The 21,651-nt window shown below is 38.7% G+C and overlaps 1 protein-coding gene and 1 long non-coding RNA gene across 6 annotated transcripts in view; one reads left to right on the top strand and one right to left on the bottom strand.

Annotated features, from left to right (window-relative positions):
• LOC127869182 (cilia- and flagella-associated protein 74-like) overlaps nucleotides 1-21,651 on the top strand; it is a 75,701-nt gene that overhangs the window by 30,629 nt on the left and 23,421 nt on the right. For all 4 annotated transcript variants that reach the window (XM_052411515.1, XM_052411512.1, XM_052411513.1 and 1 more), the window contains exons 19-31: nucleotides 245-368; nucleotides 4,274-4,323; nucleotides 5,963-6,053; nucleotides 6,574-6,666; nucleotides 7,640-7,848; nucleotides 8,851-8,972; nucleotides 11,068-11,196; nucleotides 11,722-11,809; nucleotides 14,410-14,583; nucleotides 17,228-17,361; nucleotides 18,048-18,223; nucleotides 19,876-19,976; nucleotides 20,494-20,646. In XM_052411515.1, coding sequence (XP_052267475.1) covers nucleotides 245-368; nucleotides 4,274-4,323; nucleotides 5,963-6,053; nucleotides 6,574-6,666; nucleotides 7,640-7,848; nucleotides 8,851-8,972; nucleotides 11,068-11,196; nucleotides 11,722-11,809; nucleotides 14,410-14,583; nucleotides 17,228-17,361; nucleotides 18,048-18,223; nucleotides 19,876-19,976; nucleotides 20,494-20,646 — 1,644 coding nt within the window. The remainder of the gene's footprint in view (nucleotides 1-244; nucleotides 369-4,273; nucleotides 4,324-5,962; nucleotides 6,054-6,573; nucleotides 6,667-7,639; nucleotides 7,849-8,850; nucleotides 8,973-11,067; nucleotides 11,197-11,721; nucleotides 11,810-14,409; nucleotides 14,584-17,227; nucleotides 17,362-18,047; nucleotides 18,224-19,875; nucleotides 19,977-20,493; nucleotides 20,647-21,651) is intronic.
• LOC127869184 (uncharacterized) lies at nucleotides 358-16,992 on the bottom strand. Of its 2 annotated transcripts, none has more exons than XR_008044466.1 (4): nucleotides 16,885-16,992; nucleotides 11,050-11,220; nucleotides 6,714-6,746; nucleotides 358-955 (listed from the first exon to the last, which is right to left on the bottom strand). It is a non-coding gene; the product is annotated as an uncharacterized LOC127869184 (long non-coding RNA). The 2 variants fall into 2 exon arrangements; XR_008044465.1 differs by lacking the exons at nucleotides 11,050-11,220; nucleotides 16,885-16,992 and adding exons at nucleotides 7,622-7,836; nucleotides 8,835-8,949.

The raw sequence follows: 21,651 nt of genomic DNA, 5'->3' as shown, positions 1-21,651 counted from the left end.
CTTGGCAAACCAAAACTCACACTTAGCCAAGCTGAAGTACGCTTGAGAATGGACACATGTAAGTTATTGGAAACCAAAATGGAAATTACTTTACTAATCATATTGTTTGCTGGAACTTGAAGTTAATATGTCCCAAAGTCATTTTAATTATTCAAGAAAAGTGTGTACTGAATATGCGGTCTCAAACTTCATACACATATAACAGTTTTTTGTCAGATTCTAATCAATCATGTGTTCTTTCCAGTTGTCAGTTGACACAGATGTGATCCAGTTTGGCACAACAGTCATTGATGAGACTCTCAAAAGGACCTTCACCCTCACCAACAAGGGAGCTCTGGGCACCACCTTTGAGTTCTTCAAGGTCACAGGTGAGTCTGGGAGCTCTGGGCACCACCTTTGAGTTCTTCAAGGTCACAGGTGAGTCTGGGAGCTCTGGGCACCACTTTTGAGTTCTTTAACGTCACAGGTGATTCTGGGAGCTCTGGGCACCACCTTTGAGTTCTTCAAGGTCACAGATGAGTCTGGGAGCTCTGGGCACCACTTTTGAGTTCTTTAAGGTCACAGGTGAGTCTGGGAGCTCTGGGCACCACTTTTGAGTTCTTAAAGGTCACAGGTAAGTCTTGGAGCTCTGGGCACCACTTTTGAGTTCTTTAAGGTCACAGGTAAGTCTTGGAGCTCTTGGCATCACCTTTGAGTTCTTTGAGGTCACAGGTAAGTCTTGGAGCTCTGGGCACCACCTTTGAATTCTTTAAGGTCACAGGTGAGTCTGGGAGCTCTGGGCACCACCTTTGAGTTCTTCAAGATCACAGGTGAGTCTGTGAGCTCTTGGCATCACTTTTGAGTTCTTCAAGGTCACAGGTGAGTCTGGGCTGAACACTAGAGTTATCTTGAGTAGAATTCTTAGTACGTCTATTCTGTATTCCAAGTTAGCAAAATGGGATTGTGAATACAAGCCCTGGAATGAAATCAAAGTTGTCTGTAGTGATTCAAATTTTTAGTTGTTACGCCTTCCTCATTTATTGTTTGACAAAATTATTTTGCAACAGTACAAGCGTGCATTTTTTCATCAGATCTATATTGGCCCATTTGAACAAGATCCTTGATACATACCAGTCCATAAAAATCTAAGAGCATAAATATAAGTAACATTTTCATTCGTCAGTATTTTAATGACTGAATTAAAGTTTGAGAATGGTACATTTGCAAAAACAAGTTATGCAGAAATATTTAAGTAATACCTAGTGTGTGCAATTTGAATGTTATTCCTTTCTTTGATGGGATACATGCACATCTATTGAAATTCAAGCAAATAAGAGTTTGCTATATTGCTAAAAGAATACGCATTTCACTATTATGCATAACGAATATGGATATATTAACTTGTCTATCAAGTATTTCACATGTATCAATATAGAGTATTATAATCAATATCATAATTTTACCTGCACTCTGGCCAAGTGAGGCTTAATACATCTGTGTAAAGTGTCATTCCAGATTTGCTTTTGCATTCCACACAGGCTAATCAGGAAACAACACTTTACAGCCTAAACTTCCTTTCAACAACAAAATCCATAAAAGTGGACTGCACAGGCTAATCAGGAAAGAAACTTAAAACACATGCATTAAGCTGGGTTTTCACATAGCAGGGCTCGTATGTTTCTTTTTTTCTTTTTTTTTATTCAATATCATACAATATACATACAATGTAAACATGTATATGATCATACAACATAGTGATTGTACAAAGCAATATAGTTCAGACATGTTATACAAGATATGCTAATATATATATATATTTTTTTAGAGAGAAAAGAAAAGAACAACAGAGGAATAGTTATGGAAAATGATGAGTTGTATAAAGTTGGAAGAAAACATACTGGACTTATGTGTTTTGTTGTATATTCACAATGATCTTGTCTGATTGAAAATAAGAATATAAAAAAATAAAAAATAAACAAAACTATTTTAGAGAGATAAACTAACATTAGAGTGAAATGTATATAAGTGGACAAAACATTATGAGAATTTAATCCGATTCCATTTTTGTTCAAAGATTTGTAATGTGTCATTACTGAGGGCTATTTCTTTCTCAATCTGGATTTTTAGTTTAAGACTATGGACAAAACAATTCAAATTTGGTACTTGTTTTTTGTACTTCATGTTTAAGATAAAATATTTCATCAATATAACCATAAAATTCACAATATTATTACAGTCTATTGATTTCAATGAGTTAATTCCGAAACTTACAGTTAAGAAAGATAGTTTAACGTTTAGTTGATGTTGTTCAAGAAAAGATATTAATTGATTCCAAATAGGCTGGATGTGTTTGCACTCCCAGAAAAGATGTTCTATAGTTTCAATGTTTTCACTGCAGAAGTCACACAGATTTGAGTTAGATAATTTACATTTAAAGAGATACTTATTTGTAGCTATAATTCTATGGATGTATTTATATTGAAAGTTTCTCAGTGTGCTTTCAATAGTTGCTTTATATGGCATGGTAAATATGTGTTTCCAATTAAGTTCATTTTCTCCAAAAAGGACTTGCCATTTATTTTGGATTTTGGAGTTTTCTGTAGGGTTTTTAATTTGTAGTGTGTAAAATATTTTATTTGTTTTGTTTTTTATTCCAAGTATGTTTTCTACAAATGTTGTTTGAGTACATGGTGTATTATTTGTATTGGTTTCAGATTTAATATGTGTGGGTATGCTTTTGATTAGTGTGTAGTACTTCAGAAAATTATTTGAAGGTATTCCGTATATGTAGCATATATTATCAAAAGAGTAGAAATCCTTAGTTCTGTAGTCATATAATTGGTCGACATATTTAATGCTTCGTTCAAACCAGTCTTTATAGAAAAACGTCTTATTGTTTGAAGTTATGTCTTTATTGTTCCATAAAATTGTTTTACTGCTGGTTTGGGTCTCTAAGTTATGAGTGACATCACTCCACGCTGATAGAACATCAGACAAAAATATGTTTTCGTTTGCAATTTCATGTAAGATAGTATTGCTGATGTTACATTCAAAGAGTAAGGAGTCACCATATTTTTTTAGGATTTTCTGGTAGAATAATTTCCATTTACTCGTATTGGTATTATCTAGGAATCGTTTAACCCAGCTGCATTTGATTGCATTCATGAATGAGTCAATGTTCGTTAATTGGATACCTCCATTTTCTACAGATTGAATTAACTGAGTTCTTTTTATTTTATCAGGCTTACCGTCCCATATGAAATTAAATATTGCTGATTTTATATCGTTAATAACATAATTTGGTGGATTTGGGAGAACTGTTAATACGTATATTAATTTAGGAAGTGCAAACGTTTTCAATACTGTGTTTTTTCCGATTAGTGTAAGTTTACGATGATGCCATGATTTTAAGCAGTTTTTAAAATTCTGTAATTTAGAACTGTATCCTTTTCATTATTTGTGAATGTAATTTCTAACGTTGTGGCTTCATCGGATGTCCAATTAAATTTCATTTCTTTTTTATATTGAACATTACTTTGTTTTAATTTACCTACCTACTCGTAGCACAGTACATTTACTTTTGTTTAGTTTAAGACCCGATGTCATTCCGTAAAGGGTTAGCGACTCTATTAGGTTATGGAAAGAATCGTAATTGTTATTTAAAAAATAAGTTGCATCGTCAGCAAATAGGGATTGTTTGATTTCTTCGTCAGGTTCTAGTGATATGCCTTTTATGTGTTTATTCGATTGGATGTGATGTGATAGATACTCGATGCAAATAATAAAAAGCTATGATGAGAGTGGACATCCTTGTCGAACCCCTCGTTCGATGTTAAAACTGTTTGAAAAGAAGCCATTGTTGATGATTATACTGTGAATATCGGTATAGAATAGTTTGACCCATTGAATGAGACTTTCACCAAAGTTCATATTTTCTAAGCAAGAGAACATAAATGAATGATCAAGCGAATCGAATGCCTTTTCAAAGTCTGCAAAGAATATTAGTCCAGGATTATTTGAATTGTTGAAATAGTTTATGCATTCTTGGATAAGATGAACGTTTTCACCAATGTAACATCCTTTTATGAAACCAGATTGAGATTTTGAAATGATTGATGGTAATATTTTTTTTATTCTGTTTGCTATACTTTTAGTTGCAATTTTATAATCATTGTTTAGTAAACTAATCGGGCTCGTATGTTTCTACTTGCATGGCTTTTGTTTAAGTCTGTTGTGTACCATCATGTGTATTTCTCTTGAACTGTACTGAACCATAAACTTACTTTCTTTGCAGGATCCAAAGCAAAGACTGCTACCAGTGCGCAGACTTCGTTGGGACGAATGGTAGCAATTATTTCTTACCAAATACTTGTTATACCCCCACAAACGAAGTTAAGGGGGGTATATAGGAGTGAACTTGTTTGTCGGTCTGTCTGTCTGTCTTTCGGTCTATCGGTCTGTCCACATAAAGTGTCCGCTCTCTAATTCAAGTTGTTTTCATCCGATCTTCACCAAACTTGGTCAGAAGGAAGTTGTATCTAGATGATGTCTAGGTCAAGTTTGAATATGGGTCATGCCAGGTCAAAAACTAGGTCACAGGGTCACTTAGTGCATTGTAAACATTGAGCATGGTGTCTGCTCTCTCATTCAAGTAGTTTTCATCCAATCTTCACCAAACTTGGTCAGAAGTTGTATCTAGATGATGTTTAGGTCAGGTTTGAATATGGGTCATGCCAGGTAAAAAAACTAGGTCACCGGGTCACTTAGTGCGTTGTAAACATTGAGCATGTTGTCCGCTCTCTCATTCAAGTAGTTTTCATCCAATCTTCACCAAACTTGGTCAGAAGTTTTATCTAGATGATCTCTAGGCCAAGTTTGAACATGGGCCATGCTGGGCCCAAAACATAGGTCACGGGTCACTTAATAGTGCGTTTTAAACATTGAGCATGGTGTCTGCTCTCTAATTGAAGTAGTTTACTTCCAATCTTCACCAAACTTGGTCAGAAGTTTTATATAGAGGATCTCTAGGCCATGTTCGAACATGGGCCATGACTGGCCAAAAACTAGGTCACGGGGTTACTTAATGCATTTTGCACATTTTTATATGGTGTCCGCTGTCTATTTCAAGTACTTATCATCCACTCTTCACCAAACTTGGTCAGAAGTTTTATATAGGCCATGTTCGAACATGGGCCATGCCGGGCCAAAAACTAGGTCGCGGGGTCACTTAGTGCATTTTACAAGTTCAGTATGGTGTTCCCTATTTTAAGTACTTTTCATCCGCTCTTTGGGGGTATTCGTCACGTCTGTGACAAAGCTCTAGTTTAATTAGTTGATTGATGTTTTGTTATTTACAAGTGTACTATAACTTTTGTAGGGCAAACTTTTTCTGTTGTGTAAAACCACTAGGGATTGATAAATCGAGGCATCAACAGCTCATAAAAGCTCAATATGTGTGCGTTTGTAGATTAAGATTGGCTATTACTTACTTATTTCATTCTGGGTAGTGAATTTTATATCCCTGGACTGATTATAGCTCCGTGATTAATTTACCAGACACCCATCTTGTGCAGAACTACTCATACGTTCCTTTTAATTATGTGAGGTACCTAAACAACAATCTGTTGTGTTGGAAAGACTGGACCTACAGTCCAACATGTGAACTGCATCAAGTCAAGGGAATTGTCAAAGTGGGATATGCAGGTGGCTGCTATAGTAGGGTGACCACTCCATGAAAACAGGGTTAAATGCATGTGCCTAAAGTATCAGTCCATATAAGCTTGTGCAGTCCGCTTTAATGGAAGTTTCTTCTAAACAAAAATCAAGTTTAGGCGGAAAGTGTTGTTCCTGAATAGCCCGTGGGGACTGGATGGCTAAGCTGGGACGACCCTTTATGGATATGCATTAAACCACCTTTTCACAGATCAATGCTCATGTGCATATATACATAACCTTCTAGCGCTATCACTGTGTATACCTCCAGACAGAGGATGTGACAACCAGCCAAGCTGTGACCCCAGCCCAGGACGGAGAGGACAGAACCAAGAAGGAGGCGCAGGATCAGCCAGAGAAAGGTAACTTGGAACACAGCCATATATGAGCCGCGTTTTGAGAAAACTGGGCTTAATGCATGTGCGTAAAGTGTCATCCCAGATTAGCCTGTGCAGTCTGCACAGGCTAATCAGGGACGACACTATCCGCCTAAACTTGATTTTTGCTAAGGAGGGACTTCCTTGAAACTAAAAATACCATAAAAGCGGAAAGTGTCTGTCCTGATTAGCCTGTGCGGACTGCACAGGCTAATCTTGGATGACACTTTATGCACATGCCTTAAGCCTAGTTTTCTCAAAACAAGGCTCATATACATGACATAGGCGCAGGATCAGCCAGAGAGGGTTAACTGGGTACAGGCATCTCCATACATGGCAAATGCATCTGTGAGTTCATTCAAGCATGGCAGTCAGGTAGAAAATGATTATCATTTGACAAGCTTTTAATAAGTTCAAGCATTCAGTGGTTTATTACAGTCTGCATTAAAATAAAGTCATGTATCAAAATATATCCAATTAATGTCATTTCACTTGGTTTTCACAGGAGAAATGAAACCAGACAATGGTGTTGCTATGGATACAGAAGGACAGACTGGGGAGGAAGGTCAACAGGAGGCAGATGTTCCAGATCAAGCAGGTGAGAGCAGATTGCAGAAAGCAGGCAGTCAGTCTGGGGGAAGGTACCTGGTGCTTCCTGTGTATTGGCCAGCATAAGGGCTGGAAACAGACAAAAATATGTGTCTTCTTCTGAGAAAACTGGGCATAGTGCATGTGCGTAAAGTGTCATCCCAGATTAGCCTGTGCAGTCTGCACGGGCTAATCAGGGACGACACTTTCCACCTTAACTTGATTTTTGGTCAGGAGGGACAACCTTGAAACTAAAACTACCATAAAAGCGGAAAGTGTCGTCCCTGATTAGCCTGTGTGGACTGCACTGGCTTATCTGGGACGACAATTTACGCACATGCATTATGCCTAGTTTTCTCAGAACGCGGCTCATAGGTTGATCAGTAAAGGCGTCTTATACATAATGAGTCAAATCTGGTGGTTAATTGCAAGGGGATGGCACTTAAATTAACAGTGCTTTACTGTACATAAAAGAAATTCACATATCCATTTCCCAACTTATTTGTTCCATCATTCCATGAATAAACTTGTTTGCATGCGAACTCAGTGCACACATCAGCTGTAAATAATATGAGTTTCTTCTTGTGATTGAGTGAGTTAAGCAGACATTCATGTTCATAATAAATTGCCACAAAACTGATCCTTTTTGGAAGTCAGTAAAATTTGTGATTGATGCATAATGATTGTGCATCAAATCAAACTGACTATTCGGAGTGAAACTGTGCAATTCTTATATATATTGGCTTGTTAGCAGTTGGGTAAAAACTGAATAAATATTATTGTATTTAATATCACAATAAATAGGTTTGCCGAATCAACAATTTTTTTTTTAATAAGTTTTAAATTTTCTTTGTGCATTGTAAAATTCCATTATTTTGTTAAATAATTTTCCAAAGATTGCACATCATACTCTAAAAATCGTCCTGCTTTTGTATGTAAATTATCAGGTATGTGCATCAGATAACCTTTTGTTTTCTCTACAGATGGTATTGAGGGCGGGCTGTCTCCAGACATTCAAGTGAGTGAGTATGACGACTATGGCACCCTGGACGGGATGAAAGTGGGTCCAATATCCACGGGAGAAATCCCCCCATTCTCCTCAACAAAGCTCGAGATCATTTGGAATCCCTCTGTGCCCGGGAAGGCTGACGTTGAGTTTCTTGTCAGGTTCACTGATCCACTGTCAGAAAGTGTAAGCTTTTGGTATTTTTTGTTTAAGAATACTTCATAAATAAATGATGTTGATTTAATGTTTTTATGCCCCAAAAAACTTAAGCATTAAACCTTGCCTTAGTTTTTGCACTTGTCTGTACCTCTGTATGCGTTTAGTTGATACATATGTATGTGCTTTTGTCCAAAAGCTTTTGTTTTTAATTGCACTTGGACTAATGAGTGGGTCTTGCTCAAGCTTTCACAGTTGAATGACCCAAAGTGTAGATGATTATTAAGAAAGGAATTTTGGATGCATTGAGTTTTTGCTAAATTATGGCCCTTTTTACTTTTTTTGCGCCCCAAAGCTTGTGTTTTCTACTCTTCTTTGAAAACTGGGAGGATCTTGTTCATATGTTAACATGTGTATGTCCTTAACGTGTGGATGATCGTAAGAAAGGATTGATGAGTTGTGTTCAAACTTTTGCAGTTAAATGACTTCAATGTGAAGATGCAGATCTTCTCAGTTTTGGGAAAAGGGAGAATATATGAGTCTTGTTCTGAGAAAACTGGGCTTAATGCATGTGCGTAAAGTGTCATCCCAGATTAGTCTGTGCAGTCTGCACAGGCTAATCAGGGACAACAAATTCCGCTTAAACTAGATTTTCGGTAAAAAGGGACTTCTTTAAACAAAAAATACCATTAAAGCGGAAAGTGTTGTCCTTGATTAGCTTGTGCGGACTTTACAGGCTAATCTGGGACGACACTTTACGCACATGCATTTTGCCCAATTTTAACAGAACAAGACACATATAGCACTTCATTTGTCTGTGTCTAAACATAAGTTTTGAAGCATCCTGAACCATTTTAGTTCTATCATATTTTGTCGTTGTATAACCCACAGTCAGGAGTCAAGATAAATAGGAATGAAATAACGAGTGAGTGGGTTATGACACAACAAACTGTGATAATAAATTACTTCGATTCTTACACCAATTCGTAGACAATGTTTTATCTTAGCTTATTTACATGTGTCTTGTTTTAGATCTCCATTCGAGCGCTGGGTTCAGCCATTGATGTGCCAGTGTGGGTGGAGAGACAGAGTGTGGACCTGAAGATATGCCTGCTGGACAGGCTCTACCAGGACACTATCATTGTCAACAATAGGTAGATACATACAGGCTCAAACATGACATTTATATCTATGATATTGAAATGCAGATACAATATGGCAATCCGTGACATAGACTACTGATACATACAGGCTCAAACATGACATTTATAGCTATGATATTGAAATGCAGATACAATATGGCAATCTGTGACATAGACTACTGATACATACAGGCTCAAACATGACATTTATATCTATGATATTGAAATGCAGATACAATATGGCAATCCGTGACATAGACTACTGATACATACAGGCTCAAACATGACATTTATAGCTATGATATTGAAATGCAGAACAATATGGCAATCCGTGACATAGTCTACTGATACATACAGGCTCAAACATGACATTTATAGCTATGATATTGAACTGCAGAACAATATGGCAATCTGTGACATAGACTACTGATACATACAGGCTCAAACATGACATTTATAGCTATGATATTGAAATGCAGAACAATATGGCAATCCGTGACATAGACTACTGATACATACAGGCTCAAACATGACATTTATAGCTATGATATTGAAATGCAGAACAATATGGCAATCCGTGACATAGACTACTGATACATACAGGCTCAAACATGACATTTATAGCTATGATATTGAAATGCAGATACAATATGGCAATCCGTGACATAGACTACTGATACATACAGGCTCAAACATGACATTTATAGCTTTGATATTGAAATGCAGATACAATATGGCAATCCGTGACATAGACTACTGATACATACAGGCTCAAACATGACATTTATAGCTATGATATTGAAATGCAGTATATAAATATTACATGGCTGACAGGGTGACAGTAAATTTGTCAACTTGAGGAAATACTGTCGCCAAGGTTGACAGTATTTTTCCGAAAGTTGACAAATTTACTGTCACCCTGTCAGACATGTAATATTTATTTTATTATACCGAATAAACTATTAAAACATGAACAATTAATATGAACCATGAACAATTTAAATATTCAATAATTGAATTTTGTTTCAGCAATGAACAACCATTAGTATGTTGAGTGGTTCAGATTTACGGGCAGAGCAAAATGAACTTCGCTTTATTTGGCACCGACCTAGTAATCAATTTATCCCATCAATTTTCTTAGTTGTCAATTATTTCTTTAAAAATATAGATCTATTACAGAAACAGCTTTCCGTATTTTTTTTTCATCACTTGATTACGCAATTTATGACGTACTTGTGTCATTTCGGTGACGAAACATTTTGGGACAACAATATAGACGTGGTGTTTTTTTTTATTACAGTAAAATATTTGTTTAAAGCATCGAACGAATCCAAAACGTATTTCGGATGGTGTGTTTGTCATGCATAACACCTTAAGAACAGACACTGGAAGTGTATATCGTAACTTTATTGTTATTAGCATAAGATTAAAGTTGCCTTTGAGGTAAGCGTGTCGTTTATACTAAATTGATTTTCTTTTTGATTCCTGTCAAAGCTTAAATAATGGCATTTATCTATTATAGAGCACAGTTTCAGCTGAAATCGATATTTTAATTACCAAAATACAACGGACACGCAAAACTGCGTACTGCGCATGCGCGAATGGGACAGTATAATTTTCGAACATTCCGCACGTGATTGCTAAGGCAGCGGGATACAGTATTTTTTTGTCAGTAAATTTTTTCCCGCTGGTGGCACTTGATTGCTATGGCAGCGGGATACAGTATATTTTGGACAGTAAATTTATTCCCGCTGGGTCTGACAGTATTTCTATGTCACGATGGCCTATGGGAGTTTAGCATTGTAAATAAATGTGAGGTATAATAAAACAATATGGCACTCCGTGACATAGACTACTGGTCATTTTGGATTGTCCAATGTTCCAAACAGATTTTTATTTTTGCAAGATTTTATGTTGAACATTAGGTGATTTTCAAATGCAAAAATAGTCTTTTGACTGGGTTGAACCTATACTTGGTGTTGTTATGCCAGTGGCATCTTCATCGTTAGGCAAAAAGTGATTTTCAATCTGTTGGTCCTATAATCTGTCTATCCTTCTTTCAGGCCATTACATAGGCATTAGATTTTACCTTTGTATGTGTTGCCAGGGCAACGACTGCTCTCCGGTTGAAGTTTGAGGTGTGTAAGGAGCTGAGGAACCACTTAGAGCTGCTACCCAAGACTGGCTACATCCAGGCACAGTCACAGTTCTCAGCACAGCTCAAGTTCCTGCCCAGGTATACCCAGCACTTCACCCTTTCCTGCTCAGATACACAATTTAATGAGTTTGTTGTCCCTTAGAAAATCTCATCAAATTAAAGACCTTTCCTACTAGATTCAAGCTTTAAAGGCTTCATTTTCAGCCTTCAGATTCTGATGAGTAGCAAACATTATTAAAGCTGAACAGACTGCGAGTGACTTGCCAAACATTATTAAAGCTGAACAGACTGCGAGTGACTTGCAGGCTGTTCTGGTTTTATGCTGGTTGCATGTAGCCATTGTCACTTTGCTTCTGTGTGGGAATGGTTTAATGCCTAATTGGGGCTTGTTAAAAAACTAAAATATGTTTTTGCTAGTAGGCTACAAGTGAACAGTTAACCACTGAAGAATAAATTGATGATTGGAAAACTGAATTCCTGATGTACAAGCTGTAGTTGGTGATAATTAGTCCAGTTTGTAAGAATGTGTTACAAATCTCTCTTGGTATTTTTGTTGCTGCCTTATTCTAGACACCATTCAAGCAAGAATACCCTATATTTCAGAGCCAGCCTGTTTGAGGAAGGTGGTCGTTACTTTGACAAGGAGACTGGGGTCTTGGAGGCACCTATGACCATCAGGGTGGCTGACCAGGTATGGCAATATGAAATTTTAAGGGGGCTTAATGCATCTGGGTAAACTTCCGCCTAAACTGGACTTTTGTAAAGAAAATGTTGTCTTCTCAGCTAAAACTCAGATTAGGCCGAATTACAAGACTTTCCACATTTTAATTAAGCCGAGATTGCTCAGAACGAGGCTCATGTAAATGAGATTTCAAACACTATCCCCTCCCCGCTTCCCCCGCCCCTTCCACCTCCCCAGGTGGGTCCAGGAGATTTCAAACACTATCCCCTCCCCGCTTCCCCCCCCCCTTCCACCTCCCCAGGTGGGTCCAGGAGATTTCAAACACTATCCCCTCCCCCACTTTCCCCCCTTCCACAGCCCCAGGTGGGTCCAGGAGATTTCAAACACTATCCCCTCCCCCACTTCCCCCCCTTCCACCGCCCCAGGTGGGTCCAGGAGATTTCAAACACTATCCCCTCCCCGCTTCCCCCCTTCCACCTCCCCAGGTGGGTCCAGGAGATTTCAAACACTATCCCCTCCCCCACTTCCCCCCCTTCCACCGCCCCAGGTGGGTCCAGGTGATTTCAAACACCTATCCCCTCCCCGCTTCCCCCCCTCCACATCCTTTAGGTGGGTCCAGGAGATTTCAAACACTATCCCCTCCCCGCTTCCCCCCCTTCCACCTCCCCAGGTGGGTCCAGGAGATTTCAAACACTATCCCCTCCCAGCTTCCCCCCCTTCCACCTCCCCAGGTGGGTCCAGGAGATTTCAAACACTATCCCCTCCCCGCTTCCCCCCCTTCCACCTCCACAGGTGGGTCCAGGAGATTTTAAAAACTATCCCCTCCCCGCTTCCCCCCCTTCCACCACCCCAGGTGGGTCCAGGAGATTTCAAACACTATCTCCTCCCCACTTCCCCCCCCCCCCTTCCACCGCCCCAGATGGGTCCAGGAGATTTCAAACTCTATCCCCTCCCTGCTTCTTCCCCTTCCACCGCCCCAGGTGGGTCCAGGAGATTTCAAACACTATCCCCTCCCCGCTTCCCCCCCCCCTTCCACCGCCACAGGTGGGTCAAGGAGATTTCAAACACTATCCCCTCCCCGCTTCCCCCCCTTCCACCGCCCCAGGTGGGTCCAGGAGATTTCAAACACTATCCCCCCCCCGCTTCCCCCCCCCCTTCCACCGCCCCAGGTGGGTCCAGGAGATTTCAAACACTATCCCCTCCCAGCTTCCCCCCTTCCACCGCCCCAGGTGGGTCCATAATATTTCAAACACTATCCCCTCCCCGCTTCCCCCCCTTCCACCGCCCCAGGTGGGTCCAGGAGATTTCAAACACTATCCCCTCCCAGCTTCCCCCCTTCCACCGCCCCAGGTGGGTCCATAATATTTCAAACACTATCCCCTCCCCGCTTCCCCCCCTTCCACCGCCCCAGGTGGGTCCAGGAGATTTCAAACACTATCCCCTCCTTGCTTCCCCCCTTCCACCGCCCCAGGTGGGTCCAGGAGATTTCAAACACTATCCCCTCCCCGCCTCCCCCCTTCCACCGCCCCAGGTGGGTCCAGGAGATTTCAAACACTATCCCCTCCCCGCCCCCCCCCCTTCCACCGCCCCCCCCCCCCCCTTCCACCGCCCCAGGTGTGTCCATAATATTTCAAACACTATCCCCTCCCCGCTTCCCCCCCTTCCACCGCCCCAGGTGGGTCCAGGAGATTTCAAACACTATCCCCTCCTTGCTTCCCCCCTTCCACCGCCCCAGGTGGGTCCAGGAGATTTCAAACACTATCCCCTCCCCGCCTCCCCCCTTCCACCGCCCCAGGTGGGTCCAGGAGATTTCAAACACTATCCCCTCCCCGCCCCCCCCCCCCCCCTCTTCCACCGCCCCAGATGGGTCCAGGAGATTTCAAACACTATCCCCTCATCGCCTCCCCCCTTCCACCGCCCCAGGTGGGTCCAAGAGATTTCAAACACTATCCCCTCCCCGCTTCCCCCCCTTCCTCCGCCCCAGGTGGGTCCAGGAGATTTCAAACACTATCCCCTCCTTGCTTCCCCCCTTCCACCGCCCCAGGTGGGTCCAGGAGATTTCAAACACTTTCCCCTCCCCGCCTCCCCCCTTCCACCGCCCCAGGTGGGTCCAGGAGATTTCAAACACTATCCCCTCCCCGCCCCCCCCCTTCCACCGCCCCAGATGGGTCCAGGAGATTTCAAACACTATCCCCTCCCGGCTTCCCCCCTTCCACCGCCCCAGGTGGGTCCAGGAGATTTCAAACACTATCCCCTCCCTGCTTCCCCCCCTTCCTCCGCCCCAGGTGGGTCCAGGAGATTTCAAACACTATCCCCTCCCCGCTTCTCCCCTTCCACCTCCCCAGGTGGGTCCATGAGATTTCAAACACTATTCCCTCCCGCTTCCCCCCCCCCCTTCCACCGCCCCAGGTGGGTCCAGGAGATTTCAAACACTATCCCCTCCCCGCTTCCCCCTTCCACCGCCCCAAGTGGGTCCAGGAGATTTCAAACACTATCTCCTCACCGCTTCCCCCCCTTCCACCGCCCCAGATGGGTCCAGTTTTTTGTGCTGCTTGTTATTTGCTATACACCACATACACCCGCATATAATGTTGCTCATTCTTTCCCAGACTGCCCCAGTACCGTTCACAGTGTCCGCAGTGGTGACCAATTCAGACATGGAGTTTGATGTACAAGATATAGACTTTGGCTGCTGTACCATCTACGAGTCCAACAAGACCACCATCAAGCTCACCAACAAGTCTATTCTGCCTCAAGAGTTTGGCTTTGTGGGGCACCCTGATGTAAATATGGATATAATTGTTCTTCTTGTGTATGTTATCTATCAATGAATAGAACCTTTTTCCATTTTCTAAAAAAACAATAAGAAAATGGAGTGAAGTAGTAGATTAGCTTAATTTAGTGCAATAATGCATACTAGTATATGGAAAATTCAGGTTAAAGGATGACAATAACAATTGATAATATAAAACAGATGTTTAAGGGTTTGCATCACAAAAGAACTGCTGGCAAAAGTGCAAACAATAACAAATATCATTTTACAAAATCCTTTTTAAGCATACGAACTGTAAAGCAATGACTGTAATCCATAAGTGTTGTACATGTCTTAGTATACAAAATAAAATACAGTGTATCCCAGTTTTGAACACTGATAAACCAAATTCCTAGTTATTTTGAAGTTTTTTTTCGGTTCCGATTTAAAGTTCACACCTATTGTTTCTGATAATAGTAGTTTTTGACCCTTTATTTCACAAGTTTGTTTATTCATTTGAGAGTGACAGTAAATTACTTTGATCAGCTTGCACAGTAAAAAATGTTGACAAAATATTTTAAAGTTTTCGCAAAGAAGTTGAACTTCAACACCTTAATTTTTTTTAGCTTGACTATTATATATGAAATATATATAGTAGAGCTATTCTACTCAACCCGGCGTTGGCGTTCCCGTTAGCGTCGCAATAATAAAGTTTGCATACCACCTCAAATATTTCCTTTCACATATTGCTTTTATATTTTGCATACTTCTTTACCAGCATGACCCCAATCTATAACAAGAGCAGACAACTGTATCAAGCATTTTGTAAGAATTATGGCCCTTTTTTCACTTAGAATATGAATATTATTGATAAATCTATGTTAAAGTTTGCGTACTACCTCAAATATTTTCTATGTCCTTTGACATATTGCTTTCATATTTTTCATACTTCTTAACCAACATGATCCCAATCTATAAACAAGAGTAGACAACTGAATCATGCATTTTGACAGAATTATGGACGCTTTTATACTTAGATAATTGAACATTTGGTTAAGTTTTGTGTTTTGGTCAATTTTACTCCTAAAGTATCATAGCTTTTGCTTTTTATACTTGGAAAACTCGCTAACTATCGTAAGGGGACTGTACAGGGCAAGTTGCGTAACTCTGGTTGGCTTTTAAACGGAATTATGGCCCTTTTTTGTCTTGGTAACTTTGAATATTTTGTTAAATTTTGTGTTTCGATCAACTTTCCTTTAAAGTATCAAGGCTATTGCTTTCAAACTTCAAATACTTTCTTACTATCATGATGTTACTGTACCTAGCAAGTTGACTTTGACCTTGACCTTTGAATGACCTTGACTTTCAAGGTCAAATTAATAAATTTTGCTTAAATTGCCATAAATTCTTTATTTATGATCACATTTGATTCATACTTTGACAAAACAACACTTACCTGACATACCACAATACAATCCACCCAAACCATCCCCCACGCCCCACCCCAGAATCCCCCCCCCCCAAAAAAAAATAAAAAATAAATAAATAAATTATTTTTTCTTTTTATGTCCCCCACTATAGTAGTGGGGGACATATTGTTTTTGCCCTGTCTGTTGGTTGTTGGTTGGTCTGTTGGTTGGTCTGTTTGCGCCAACTTTAACATTTTGCAATAACTTTTGATATATTGAATATAGCAACTTGATATTTGGCATGCACGTGTATCTCATGGAGCTGCACATTTTGAGTGGTGAAAGGTCAAGGTCAAGGTCATCCTTCAAGGTCAGAGGTCAAATATATGTGGCCAAAATCGCTCATTATATGAATACTTTTGCAATATTGAAGATAGCAACTTGATATTTGGCATGCATGTGTATCTCATGGAGCTGCACATTTTGAGTGGTGAAAGGTCAAGGTCAAGGTCATCCTTCAAGGTCAGAGGTCAAATATATGTGGCCCAAATCACTTATTTTATAAATACTTTTGCAATATTGAAGATAGCAACTTGATATTTGGCATGCATGTGCATCTCATAGAGCTGCACATTTTGAGTGGTGAAAGGTCAAGGTCAAGGTCATCCTTCAAGGTCAGAGGTCAAATATATGTGGCCCAAATCGCTTATTTTATGAATACTTTTGCAATATTGAAGATAGCAACTTGATATTTGGCATGCATGTGTATCACATTTTGAGTGGTGAAAGGTCAAGGTCATCTTTCACAAGGTCAAGGTCATCCTTCAAGGTCAAACGTCATATAGGGGGACATTGTGTTTCACAAAAGCATCTTGTTTTTTCTTTTTTTTTTTTTAAAGATCATCTATTAAATGACCACTCACCCACATAATACATCCTCTCCATGATGGCTTAAGTTATACTGTCAAGCACTCGAATAGTCGACTGCGCTGTCCTCTGACAGCTCTTGTTATATATAAAATATATAAATTAAAATAATAATAATAATAAAACATTTCAGAATAGACATTTTAAATGCCCTATCACACTGTGTTGAGAAGTCACTACAAAATTTATGATTGTATATGCATGGCTATAACTCTTATAAAGATTTCATAGAATTGTTATTTCAAATTATATTTTTTGGTCCCGTCGACTTCAAAATTGCAAAGTTTGACTGTAGCTGCCTTGGTTTGAATGTTGTGACAGCATGGTTGGCTGTTTCAGTATGTGGAAGTGCAGCCCAATGATGGCTTTGGCACTCTGCTGCCCCTGGAAACCATTGAGCTCGATGTGATATTTAGTCCCAAGAAGGCTCGAGACTTCAAGTTTGAGCTCAACTGCAAATCTATCATCAACAGGTAGGAGCAGGGAAAAATAAAGAATAAATAAATAAAAAATAATCTGCCCCAAACAAACATGTTTTCTTTTTATTTTATGCTTTTACTTCCATTCATTTATATTTAAAAAGTTCAACTAGAGAATTTTGATAGAATAATAGTGTCATTACTTCTATTAATGCATAATTTTAACTTAAAATAGTGAACAATTTGGAATTATTTTTTTTCTGTTTTAAATAGTGAATTGCCATTTTAAATCATTGATTTTTCTATATAATCCACTAAGGAGCATTTCTTAAAACTGTGCAAATGTCAGTCTGATAAAGTTGGTTCATCAATTTAAGGTAGAATAAAACAAAATCTTCGCTTTCTCTGCCAGTAAACTTGGAAGAAAATATTTAAATTTGATAACATTTATTTCTTCATAAAACCCAAAAGATTGTGATAAATAGTGAAATATGATAGGAATTCTTAAGCAATATAGTAACATTGGTTTAAGAAATAAGAGATTAGCCCATGTAAATAAACTTAAAGTTTGTGTGTGTCTTATTCCATTACAAGGACCTTGGAATAAATATGAAGCATGTGTCAGAACCCATTTACAGTGTAAGATTTGAATGTCCTTCTGTAACAGAACACATATTTTTGTACAATTAGTAATGCGATGGTTTGTTGCACACCTGTTTGTACTCACACTACTGTTGTAGAGAGTTCAAGATCCAGTGCAAGGGTGTGGGTGTGTATCCCCCTCTAGAGCTGTCCAATCAGGTGATCCACTTTGCTGCCACCTCCCTGTACGATGTGTCCACTGCGTCCCTTCACGTTGTTAACTCACACACCAGCATGAACGAGTTCACTCACCCTGTGCCCAGGATCGGAAAAGGTGGGCTAAAAACTCAATGACATTTACATGACATTCTGTATAGATATGTCTCAGCGTTACAATATATCTTCAGGACACTTGTTTTTGCATTTTGATTTTACTTATAGTTGTTTAGAATTAAATAAACACTAGTTTTTCAGAAAATTAATACAAGGTACAAATAATTATTATAAAGATAACATTTTGGTTCTCAACAAAAATGAACCCGAAATTGAAACAAGATTTGTACGCAAGCATATTAAAGTTTAATGTGGCCCTTGTAGTTAAAATTATTACAGTTTTTATAAATATTGCATTGAAATAAAAGATTTGAAAAGCGTTTTTCTGAATTGCATTTGTGTATGAATTGTCTGAAAAATAACATCTTATTTGTGTTTAAGCCGTCAGCGTTTATGTAAATTAGGCATAATTTTCCAATATGTTCATTAACCTATAAAATACAAAAATCACTGGGGGCTAACAAGGTCAAAGCGTAGTCCTTTTGTCTATGACGTCGGGTATATGTTTTTCTACGAAACATTGTGTCAATACACTTCTTTATCAGGCGAGTTTCATCTTTTCTGGTATTTATTGATTAGAGAACGGAACATCCAGTAATGGTAGGTACTTATTTTCAATAACAAACTAATTACAAATGCGCATAGTTGCAACATTTACATTGATTTTGAGCTGAAATCGAAATATTTTGATTTGAAGTAATGCATAAGGTGGTTATTCTGTTAAAATAGCCAATTACGGGAACTTAACTTAAATGAAACAACATGTTACTTTGAGACATTGTACATTAAACATTTTAAAGTACAAAACAGGTTACGAACATATATTTTAATCATTCAAATGCTTTGTTTCGAAGGAAATTACAAGTCGCTTTATGTATAGGTTTTGCACAGAGTATGTATTTGTTGTGCAACGAACTACAAATATAATGTATAAGTTACTCAACGAAGTTTCATATGTATATACGTATACAGATATCATTGGACTCGGATTTTGATTCCGCATATGATAGGCTACATCATTTCAAGCTAATATCTCGAATTTAAGTACGAGAAGCAAAAAAGTTACTCTTACCGAGACAATGACGCCGCCATTTTCCGTGTTCCATATCAAAATAAAACCACGTGATTCCCCGCAGTGTGTCAGACACCAGACACATGATCATGCCTAATAATACTATTCAGCCTTTTTTTCTGATAACTGGGTCACACTACACATTTCTAAACACACCAGTGGCTTAACAACACTTAGATCAATATGGAAATTGTAAAATTGTGTCAATTAAAACACATTTGTAAACCTTAATTTCATTTGTTAAATTGAAACTTGACTTCGGTTTGATAAATCAGCGGTATATTTCATGTTTAACCGCATAAACCAGACACATGTTGGAACATAATTTGATGTAACAGACCTATGAAATGTCATTGTGCTCAAATTAAGAGTTTTGTTATTAGATAAGCATAATCTTACATGTTTTAAACCCAATTTTTCCACCAATCTGTACTTTGATGGCATGTGTATTGACACAAGGTTTTGTAGTAAAACATATACCTGACGTCGTAGACTAATGGACTACGCTTTGACCTCGTCAGCCCCCAGTGAAAATAGGCTATTCATTTATTAAATAATTGATAGATAATGGACTTATTCAGGTGAAATTGCCCCAGTGGGCCCAACCTCCTTTGAGTTTGTGGTCCCTAAAGGGGCCCCAGTGACCATCTCACCATCAGTGGGAACCATCCAACCAGGGGAGGTAATCAGTTTTTGTCAGTGACACATATTTTTATCTTCTGTATCAATAATATTACCTGACTGCACACTTATACATATTTTTTATCTTACCATTTTAATAAAAATATGTGTGTATGCCAAAATTTTCAGATTTAAAGAAAATTAAAAATTTGGGGTACTTTATGAAGTTTTTTTTATAATCAATTTATCAGAAGGCAAAATTCTAATTATTGTACTATTGACATTTGATATATTAAGTGTTTTTTTTTACTAGAACATTCTTTTTCTATTACCATTTGAAGTACACCATTTTAGGAACTATTGAAATGCAAACACCATTTTACCAATGTCTCAAGTCTACGAGCATACAATACTAACTGCTAGCCTTGTATCACAGATGCTAACCTGCAGTGCATGTCATTCCTGTCCATGTGGAAGGCGCAAACTACATCACATTGAAAAAATATGATGGTTGTCTTACTTATTATTTAATTACTGGTAAGTGCAATAATCTATTGTTATTTTCCCATTTTGTTTAGAAATGTCGGGTGGAGGTGCGTTTTGCTCCAACACTTAATGAGGCAGATGTCGTCAAGGAGGCGATCCGCATGGCAACGCGGCAGATGGAGCTGCAAGCAGAGAAGGAGTACCAGGAGGCAATGAAACGCCAGAAGGAGGCTGAAGAATCACTGGTAAGGGAGATCGCTCTTACATAGTCTTAGACAACTTTTTGTTTGGTTTTGAAAATACATCATGAATGTTAAACCTTTTTTATGAAAGAAAACCAGGCTAAAATGTCACTGAAAAAGGAGACCACTCTAGATGTTTACTTTTTGTATATTCATGTTAAAAAAAATAACAAAGTGAACCAAACTGAAAAGACATTTTTAAAGTAAACCGCTCTTGTTGAATATTTGGAAATATTTTGTTTGAAGATTGTTTAATTAAATAAGTGAATGACTCGAATGTGGTGAATACTAAAAAGTCATTAGGAGGGATAATAAAGCAATTTTAACATTGTTTTCAGTTCTTGCTTTTAACAGATTTTATTATTTGCACTTTCTGTTTTAGAATTGTAATACAGCATTTTTATACTACCCAAAGATTGCACATTTTCATTATATTTTTGTTCATAAACGTGTTTGAAGCTGTTTGAAATCATTTGATAAGTGTTCAGTTTAAATCATGAATTGTTTTATTGTATTCTGTGATATTACTTTCCATCTTTGAAAACATTTTAATATCTAAGCATTCAAGTTATTTTCATCTCTCTTCATCATTGGACCCTTGTTCTCAGAAAACTGGGCAAAATGCATGTGCGTAAAGTGTCGTCCCAGATTAGCCTGTGCAGTCCGACACTTTCCGCTTAAACTAGATTTTCGGTAAAAAGGGACTTTTTTCCAACGAAAAATACCATTAAAGTTGAAAGTGACGTCCCTGATTAGCCTGTGCAGACTGCACAGGCTAATCTGGGATGACACTTTACGCACATGCATTTTGCCCAATTTTGTCATAACGCGATTCATTGGATTGTGCCCTATTAGTCAGCGCCTGGCAAAGACAATGGCGAGGATGTAAGTGTTCTGTACCAAATGTTTTATGTATGGACTGTTGGGGCACAGTGTTCTGTCGTGTGTTTAGAGTATATCTGTGTGAAGAATGTATTTTAACCTACGGGGGTTTCACAAATACAGATA

The sequence above is a fragment of the Dreissena polymorpha genome, chromosome 2, assembly GCF_020536995.1.
Source record: "Dreissena polymorpha isolate Duluth1 chromosome 2, UMN_Dpol_1.0, whole genome shotgun sequence".
Taxonomy (NCBI): Eukaryota; Metazoa; Mollusca; class Bivalvia; order Myida; family Dreissenidae; genus Dreissena; species Dreissena polymorpha.
Note: the sequence above shows the minus strand (reverse complement) of the source record. Positions and strands in the feature narration are given on the sequence as shown.